A 9,658-nucleotide genomic window follows, 5' to 3' on the forward strand; every position below is an offset into this window, starting at 1 on the left:
ATCAGGCTTCCTTAATTAAATTCTTTTAGCACCTCTGAAAATTCTTCAACTTTAACTTTCATTAACAGGACTAAGAACTACATCGATGTAATAAATGTCTCATCAGAGCATTGTGACAGTTTTGTATCATGATTTCCTAGTGATGTGATGAAATCCCTCATGTTTATAGAGCTATTACAAAATACAAGCTTTGAGAATGTAGTGTAGACTCATAAAATGTCTTATCTGGGCTCTTTTAGCATAGTTAGAGATCTCAAGTACGCCTCTTATGTGTGACCATCATTAACTAGATAGGAGTACTTTTGCAGTCACTTAAAAAGGAAGTGAAGAGCAGAATTTTACCATTCTTTATGATGCTAATGTTCCAAACTACTACTACTGTCTGACAGAATGTGACTTTGCTATTTTGTCTGCTTTCCGCTTAATACTTCTGTTAAAAGAAGTTTCTGGTCAAAACTTAACTTTTTTCATCCAATTCTTTACTGGGATTTAGTTGAAATATACCACACAGAAAAAATGTACATTTTCTGACAATCTGTATGACAGACCAGGATATATTCCACCTTCCGTCTACTGAGAACTTGAAATGAGTGGGAACTACTTCTAAATCTCTGCAGGGTCTCACTCTAGCAGGCAAGTAGCTACTATCCCACTCTGACAGTATTTAACCTTCAAAACACAGTCACTGCCACTTATTTTTAAAAAGCAGCTGCAGGAAAAAGTAATAGTGCTAGCAGTGCTGAACTGTATTTCCACAACTCCCCGATTATAGCACTCACCCAGAAAATGTGTGAGCTGCGTTCTTGGCCTCTCAGTATGAAGAACTTTGACCATTTCTCCCACTTTCCAGGAAGGTGGCCTACTCGTGAGACTATAGTTAGCCTGTGATGCAGGTACTTTACAGCCTTCTCCCTTCATTGAACTTGGAGCTTTATGTAGGAATCAGTTGCAAAATTAATGAGCAGAAAGAGAACCTAGGACTGACGATTGTACTTAGCAAGATCCAAACATCTCTCTCCACAGCTTAGTTCTGTTTTTTAATAGAATGGTTTTTAACATAAAATACATAAACCGGCCTGGGAGAACTCAGAAGAGCCCTGAACCCACTGAGTATTTCCACTGCTGAGCTATATACATGTTCCCTCCTGTGCCGTTTGCAGTACAGGTGGAGACAACTGCTCACTGGAGGATGTTATCGCTAACAGCACTAGCTAGGTCCCCAGAGCTTTTGTCAAAGTATTATGCAATAAGGTGAACATAAGCATCATATTTTGAAAAGACAATCTGTCTTTTAGTTATTGGGTTTTTTTTTCAGAAACAAAGTTCTTATACGTAATTAAAATAAAATCATTTTCTAAAGAAGGAAGCTGCAGCTTCTTAAAACTTGTTTTTATTTCCCATATACATCACTTACTGTAGCTCTCCACAAACCAAATAAAGCAGTGAGGTTATTCTGTCTTTGGGGATATTACGTTATGATACAAAGTCAGAACCCATGAATTTTACCTTATATTATGTTCCAAAATTCCCACTGCAGTTCTTGAAATACTCAAAGCTCTCACGTCCTAGGGTACAGACTATCTGCCTGGTTCTCCAGCTTCCTTTGAGTATCTGAGGCAAATGAATACAGGATACCTTTTGTATCCTGAACTTGCACAGCTTATTAACAAACTTCAGAAAGTATATGACTAATACTGGGCTGTGCAAGTAAAAGCACTGTTAGCAGGTTTCAAAGTCAGATCCAACTTTAAAGCAGAGATTGGACCAGAAGACCTCCAGAGGGCCCTACCAACCTAAATTATTCTATGTATAGACAGGAGAGATACTGAGAATAACAAAAAAAAAAATCTAATCTTACAAAATACTAATTGAAACCACTAATGATCATAGGATAGAGAACTCCTGTTACACAGGCCAACTTTATAAAAGAAAGCCCGTCAGCTGGTACCATCTATACAAGATAGAAAGGATTAGAGTTAAGCTCAGATCACAGCAACATTTTAATGCCAGCTAGAATAAAAGCCACTTTCAAGCATACTGTACACTGTGCAGTTATACCTGTCAGTGTGAGCCTTGGGCAAGCAGCATTTTGAAAATTTTATTGTTCATTTGCCTACATAAATGTAACAGTATTATTTGTTCAGCAAGATGGGAAACATAGTGCATATTCACAGAAATATCTGGAGAAGCTTATAGCAGTTGACAACATTAAAGGTTTATTATCGTATTTTTTAAGGAAAAGGTAAAAAAAAAATCCAGTTCTGACTCAAACTCGAGGAAAAAATTAAACATATATGTATGACTGCTCAATTTGAACATTGCCCCATTGCGAAACTCCCAAGAACATTAGAACTATGACATCTTTCCTACTGGTGATATGTCAAGTTTTGAACTAAAGCCTAAGACCCAGGAATTTCACATAATTCTGTATCATTCTATGCTATTCTGTGCTATGCTATGCTATGCTACACTACACTATGGTATTCCATCTTTTCTATTTCTATTATTTCTATTTCTGTTTCTATTTCTACTCCTGTTCCTACTTTTATTTCTGTTTCCATTTCTACTTCTATTTCTTTTACTATTCTACTATGTTACCTCAGGTATTCCTTGGGCTGAAAACGCACTGTAGGGTGGCACCACATCTCTAACAGCCTCATATCCTGGAGGAGGAGGCTCAGATAATGATGTGTTGAAAATCTAGTGGGAAAGAAGAAAAGAAAAATGGAAGCCAGGCAATATGGAAAAGAAGTACTGTCTATTCAGGCACATTTCACATGCATTTGCAGTTTAAAGGACTCTAGTTTTAGAACTGTAAATGAGGAGTGGCCAAAACTTTAGCAATCACTGGGCAACCTTTTCAGCATGCAGGTTCAATGTGTGATCTTGCAAATCCCATCTCCATTCTTCACAAAGAATCCTGCTTAAATGAACACAGGGTCCCTTAAGGTGGTCTCAGTACAGCAGATAAGAGAAGGTTATATCATAATGGTAAAAAACACTTGCATTCTGCTCATCCCTGGAGCTTCTACAAGGACTAGAGCTGCTCTGTAACGAACTGATGTTACCTGTGGTAGTGCATGTCAAGACCTAAACTCTAATATTCAAGAAACTGAATTTAGCACAATCACCAACACTGTATAATGAATCAATGCAAATAATGATGCTGATCATGGTTGCTTTCCTCTTTCTAAATAACAGAATAATTCTAAAACAATTTAATTACATAAAGTAATTCTCTTACATAATTCTCCTTTAATCCATATATTTCAGTATGCTGTATGAATCAGGGTAATTATTAGTATTCCTAGCACATACACTACGAAACAAAGATACAAAATATAAAAGCAAACTGGAACCCCTGATTTCTGTGTGCTTTGGATCAGGCCCAACACCATTAACAGAGCAGAGAATAGCTTTCCCTCCCAGACTTCCCAGGTGTATGAAGGTGATTTTGTTCCCTGGTTGCAAAAAATGGTGTTTTCTGTACCTCATTTCCATGCTCATCAATTATTGAGATGTAGTTGGGCTTAGTGTCATCAGGGTAAGAGAGCAAGACATCATAATGAACCAACTGAACAGAATCCAAACCAAACTCTTTCCACTCAGCTTGGACTTGCTGTGCCAGATTCAGATTCTCCTTTGTTCCTGCTAGGTGAGGAAGCTGTGTAAAATTGCTAAAGAAAAAGAAGCAACAAGACAGGATCAGGCATTGCAGCTCATAATCAGAACTCCTCTTAGCCTAGCTGGAAATAAAGCCCGTAGAGATGACCAGATGTACCCAGGCTAAATAAGGACCCAGACTCCTGTGCATCTATGCTTTTGCCGGTCTTACACATAAATTGAGGTAAAGGGTTTCAGTCTGTCCTGAGCTATCGCAGGTGTTTGTATCTTCCTCACAGCATGGCTTAGCAAGAATGGCATGATGACATCGACTGTGGGGTCTTGTCCTCGCTTTACTCCTTGTCTTCTGGGTGACCTTAGGCCAATCACTCCTATGCACAATGAGACTGACCTTCCTTGTGAAGTAATAAAAGAATTGAGTATAATTATCTTTGTGTATTCAATTTAGAAATGTGCATAATTACTCTGATCCCTACTTTTAATTAACTGTATAACCTCCTTGGATCTCACTGTTTTAATTAATTTTGGCACAAATACTGATTTTTCTAAAAGTTCACTCTGAGTGTGTCTTGTTGGCAAATAAGAGGCGAGAGTGGCCTACAAACAAGGAATGGAGAAAAACTCAATAGCTTGTGACTTAAAAGTCATGCAGTATGAATAACAAACAGTGAAAGATACCATGAATAGTGAGCAACCCATTGTCTGAAAAAACAATTGTCCAGACCATTGAGAAAGCACAGTGGTGAAGGGAGCTGAAGAAACTCCCAGCTGAATGAGGTTGTCATCACAATGTCCTCATCCGTCATATGACCATGCCATCAACATGCCACAGAAGCATGTGTTGCACCAGTTGGTGTTAAGGAAGGAAATTGGATCTTCGATAAGGAAGGGGTATAAGATTGGGAAAAATCCCAAGTACAAGTGAGAACAAAGCCATCAAAAAAGCATTTTGAAAGAACTATACACATAGAATAGAATAGAATAGAATAGAATAGAATAGAATAGAATAGAATATTTCAATTGGAAAGGACCTACAATGATCATCTAGTGCAACTGCCTGACCAATTCAGGGCTGACCAAGTTAAAGCAAGTTATTAAGGGCATTGTCCAAATGCCTCTTAAACACTGACAGGCTTGGGGCATTGACCACCTCTCTAGGAAGCCTGTTCCAGTGTTTGACCCCTGTCTTGGTAAAGAAATGCATCCTAATGTCCAGTCTGAACCTCCTCTGATGCAGCTTTGAACCATTCTCCGGCATCTCATCACTGTATACCAGGGAGAAGAGATCAGCACCTCCCTCTCCGCTTCCCCTCCTCAGGGAGCTGTAGAGAGCATTGAGTTCACCCCTCAGCCTCCTTTTCTCCAAACTAGACAAACCCAAAGTCCTTAGCAGCCGAATGCTGCTAGATAAAACCATGTTCCTCTGATAATGTCAACAACTAGTACCAACACTGTACTGAAAGTCCTTGTTACAGTGACAGTACCGTTTTCTGGATGACATACCGAACCAAGAGCACAGTTACATGTTATTGTTAGAGCCAACAGCTGTTTTCTGTAAGAGTTAGGAATGTTTAAGTCTCACGTTTTTATTAAAATTTGACATAAGCAATAACATTCTCCTGTGTTATATTCCCATTTAACTGAATATTGTGTTTTTCTTCATTTCCTCTTCTAATCTGTTGACTGCCTGTACTGGTAGTTCTGAGCAGTGACTAAGTATCTGCCATATTTCACCACAGAACTGGCCGCATGACAGTAAATGTTTCCTGTTGGCATAGTCTATAGAGAGCAGAAAGCTCTCCTTTCACAGAGCTCTTTAACAACAGTTGACTTTGTAGGAGCCAAAACACAGGTTAAGACTGTAAAAAATCCTAAGTCTTCAGTTTTCCATGTTTATATAGTCCAGGACATGACTGTTACATAGTAAAGAGAACACACTTTCCAGCTAATTTATTTGCAATAGTCTGTGGCAAGTGCACTTAAAATGAAATCAGTGGGGTTGCCACAATCTTATAAACTGAAAATGTTTTTTTAGTAATTTAGTTTTATAGCAAGAAACAACTTCATGCTATGTAATCAGGCTGGGAATTTAAGGCAAACCCAAATTTGTTGATTACTCCTAAAACAACTGATAGTTTAACACTTTCTTTACACAGAAAGTAAATTTCTATCAATCAGCTGTGACTTCTGGTCTGTTACTGACTGGAATAAATACATGCTTTTAAGAAATACTACACTGTCCTAAGAGAAAAATAATCTGTTTACAAGATCCCTAAAAGAAACAAAAGCTTCCTTGTAGTTAAAGCTCCTAAGTTACAGAAATTAAGAAATTAATCACAGTAATTAAACTGTAATAGATTTTAAAAATATCTATATTGTCATCTTCCATTGTTTGAATTTTCAGGAACAAATGTTAGCAGTTTTGCTTCTAGGATTTAATAAAAGAAACAGAGTATATTTAAAATCACCTAATTTAAAGGGTAGATGAAATGAAAAAATTATTGGGAAAAAAACATTGTCTGAAAAAAGACTCTAAAACTTTAAGACTATGAGATGTGTTATGAACAGTCTAATCTACCATGATGACTAGCTGCTATCTACTATGTCTGTTCTAGCTATTCACTGTGCAGAGGGAGAGAGCTTGGAAACATATCTTTCTTCATGAATGTGAGTATGAGGCCAGAATGGTGACAGATTATCACATAAATTTGGTCACAGCATGACAAAGTGTGAAGGAAGAGTAGCAATAAGGTATTAAGGCCTAAGCTATAGGAAGAATTAAAGGCTGAAACACTGGTATGATTTTCTTCTCTTTTGCATTGATGTACTCTGCTATTTTCCATTTAATCTCTCCTGATTTAAGTTCATTCATACAGCCTAATTTGAAGTGAATCGTTTTTCCATAAAAAACAATGTAAGATAAACATTGTTGTAGACTGAAAAAGGATACATAAGAGAAAGGCTGAACCTCTACATCATTGTACAAGCATTCACCAAATGCCGAGCAAGAGCTTGGCCAATTTTTAATTGCTTTATGTACTGAGATTACTGACAACTCCTCAACTGTTTCCAACACAAACAAGAAAGAGAGGAACTGAGATGGACTATTTTGTGAATCACAGCTCACTGGGGCACATTAGATAAAACCTATGGCTGACAACCTGCACACCATCCTCTGTCTGGTGGCATCCTTGGGCTGGTTCCTGCTTGAATTTTTTTTTTTTTTCTTTTTTGGACTGCTTAGTCTACACATTACTTACTAAAGAAACTGCTTGATGTTTTCAGCCTTCATTTCAGCCATAAATGCTGCCTTCATGTCCTCACGAGGACTCACAGATGTCTTTTCTGTAGGTTTTGCAAACCAGCCTGTATAACACACAAAAATACAACACTGAAAACACCAGAGCAATATTCCCATGACACACACCATTTCTCTTTGGTATCACCACATGATTTTCACTGTGTATTTTACAACTGTTTTTATCTCAGCACAGACAAGCAACCACAACCTAATGGAGGCTGCACAGTGATGGTAGTGGCAGTCCCCCCCCAGAGTAAGAGAACTTATTTACCTAGGTAGATATTGAGGGGAATAAAATACTATATTATATTTATTCATCACAGTTATTTTACTGTGGATGCTAAGGAGACTTATCTTCCTTTAGCACCAGAACATCATGCTGTCAGTCATGTCAGTCATAGCAGTCACCTCAGTAATGAGGCAGCAGCTTTACAAAAATGCACAGAAACACAGACACCCTTTGTAAGGAACAGATGTCTTGTAACTCCTTTCTCACTCTCTGCTCTGTCTGGCTCTTATTCTGGAATCCTTCCCTTACTGTGCAGGCATTACCAGAGTAAGTGATGAGAGGAACACCTGGCTAGAAGGAAAGTGTTTCTGACATCTGTTTTTATTTTTAAGTCAGAGACTGGACATGTTCTGTGCAAATGCAGGAGCAGTTACATTGGTGGACCAAATGAGAGAACTGGTGGAGGGCAGAAAGCCAGTAACAAGCTGGCACTGGCGAGGCACTGGTCACTGGCACAGCAAAAGGCTCTTTCCACATGGGAGAGCAATTCAGCTGGGGCTTCCCAAAGGCATGAAGCCCAAGTGCAGACCAAAAGGCATTTCAAAATACAAGTGGCTCCTTTGTTTTTCCTTCCTCCCCCAAACTGATCCCGATTCATCTGTGAACCAAAGGGGAGGTAAGGAGGGGAAATCTCACGGCAGCAACCCGCAGGCCCGCCTGCTTGGGCTGAGGGGGAGGTGGGACAATAAATTAGAGACTATTTCACCCCTCCTGTCAGTGCTCCTCCAGCCCCCTGTTTATCTTCCCGCCTTTCTCGTTTGGGCTGGTGCGGTTTCAACACGGCAGCTGTGGGGCCTGTCCTCTGCCCCCTCCTCACAAACCCAGCGCCTCTTCTCCTGCCCGCAGCAGAACTATTTCATTTAAAGCGAAATCGAAACAAGTCAAAAAAGCAAAGACCCCTTCTCCTGCGGAGGAGCTGGAAATCCCAGGAGGGGTCGGTGACTGCTCCTGCCCGGTGTGGAGGGTAGGAAGGGAGGGAGGTGTCGGCCGGCCCCGGCCGAGCACACACTCACTGCGGGCACCCCCTGGCACAAAGCCCCGGGCGCTGGAAACCCGCCCGCTCCTTCCCCACACGCGGCCCTTCCTCGGCCCGGCTCTGAGCCCCGACCCCGGCTGGAAGAGCGGCGGGTGGCCGGGAGAGCCCCCCCCGATCCGAAGGAGGGTTAGTCTGCACTGTACCGATGAGAAACCCGAGGAGAAAGACCCCCGCCGCCGCTCCCAGGACGACAGCCCAGAAGCGGCAGCTGCCTGCCCTGCGGCCGGCGGACTCCGTGACGGTGCCGAGCGACGTCCACATCGCCGTCCGTCCGTCCGTCCGTCCGCCCGCTCCCGGCCGCTCCGCGCCGCTGCCCGCCGCACCTGCCCCGCCGGCGGAAGGCCTGCCGCGGCCCGGCCCGCCCCGGAGGCGGCGCCGCCCGTCGGTCGCGGCTCCCTCAGCGCTTCCCGCCTCCGGCCGGCCGCCTCACACGCAGCCCCGGGGCCGGCCGTGGGGGCTCCGCTCTGCCCCAGCGCCCGGGGGTAAGGGCCCGCCCGCCGTCACGCCCGGGCGAGGCTGGAGATGTCGGAGCCCGCCCGGGTGGCGAAGCCGCGGCCCGGGCGCTTGGCGGTCTCTCGCTGAGGTGCGAGAGTCAGTCCAGACGTGCTCGCCTCCCTTCTGCTTTCCCCCCTCTCTCCCTGCATGTGCTCGCTGTCCTGCCACCCCATATTCCTTTTAACTTGCAACGAAGTGTGGCGAGGAGGTAAAGTGATGATTTGGACACCTGGTTTGCCGTGGCCGTTTCACACAGGGCTGCGCCATGCCTTTCTCCATGTGGCACACACCAGAGTGGACGACACCAGCATACCAAATGTGAGAGGAAAAGAAGGTAAAAGCCATTATTTTGAGAGATTTATTTTATGCAATATTATACCCCAATAACGCAACGCTCTCTGAAAGGTTGTAAAGACTCTTCGGAGAGGTACGTGCCCCTGTGGATTCATTTACCAGGAGGTGGGTTGACTACCAGACGTCTCAGTGCTCTGTTTCTTTCCAGTTTACAGAGGTACAACCCCAAAGAGTGCGGGTGCACCCCAGCTGCTCATTTGAGGACAATCCTCAAACCCTGCACACACACTTGACTTTGCTGAGTCTTTTTGCCACCTCTTAAAATCTCCACTGTATCATTTTGGAAAAACCTCTCCATTCAGTTCAGTCATCACATTTGGGATGAGGCTGTACCTTTAGGTCCATGAACAGAGGAACTTTGCATGCAGAGGTGGCCTCCTGGGCTCTGCACAGGTTTTCGTCCTCAAAACCCCTGCTCAGGTGCTAGCTGGGGAGACAGCTGATATTTAAGACATAAAGTCTGTAGTTATGTTGTGTTCATGTCCACATATAGTATGGGCAGCCGGTTCTCAACAGGAGGTGCAAGCATTCTACAGGACTGCTCCTATTGCACCACTCT

General features: G+C 42.6%; 1 protein-coding gene across 2 annotated transcripts in view; it reads right to left on the reverse strand.

The window, feature by feature from the left end:
- LOC115353314 (putative N-acetylated-alpha-linked acidic dipeptidase) overlaps positions 1–8,619 on the reverse strand; it is a 34,128-nt gene extending 25,509 nt beyond the window's left edge. For both annotated transcript variants that reach the window (XR_003927541.2, XM_030042541.1), the window contains exons 1-4: positions 8,394–8,619; positions 6,885–6,990; positions 3,491–3,677; positions 2,599–2,700 (exon numbers count right to left, since the gene is read on the reverse strand). Coding sequence is in view for 1 of the 2 variants with exons in the window: in XM_030042541.1 (XP_029898401.1) it covers positions 2,599–2,700; positions 3,491–3,677; positions 6,885–6,990; positions 8,394–8,511 (513 nt within the window). In the remaining variant the exon portion in view is untranslated. The remainder of the gene's footprint in view (positions 1–2,598; positions 2,701–3,490; positions 3,678–6,884; positions 6,991–8,393) is intronic.
- Positions 8,620–9,658: the final 1,039 nt, after the last annotated feature.

This window comes from Aquila chrysaetos, chromosome 19, assembly GCF_900496995.4.
Source record: "Aquila chrysaetos chrysaetos chromosome 19, bAquChr1.4, whole genome shotgun sequence".
In the NCBI taxonomy this organism is placed as follows: Eukaryota; Metazoa; Chordata; class Aves; order Accipitriformes; family Accipitridae; genus Aquila; species Aquila chrysaetos.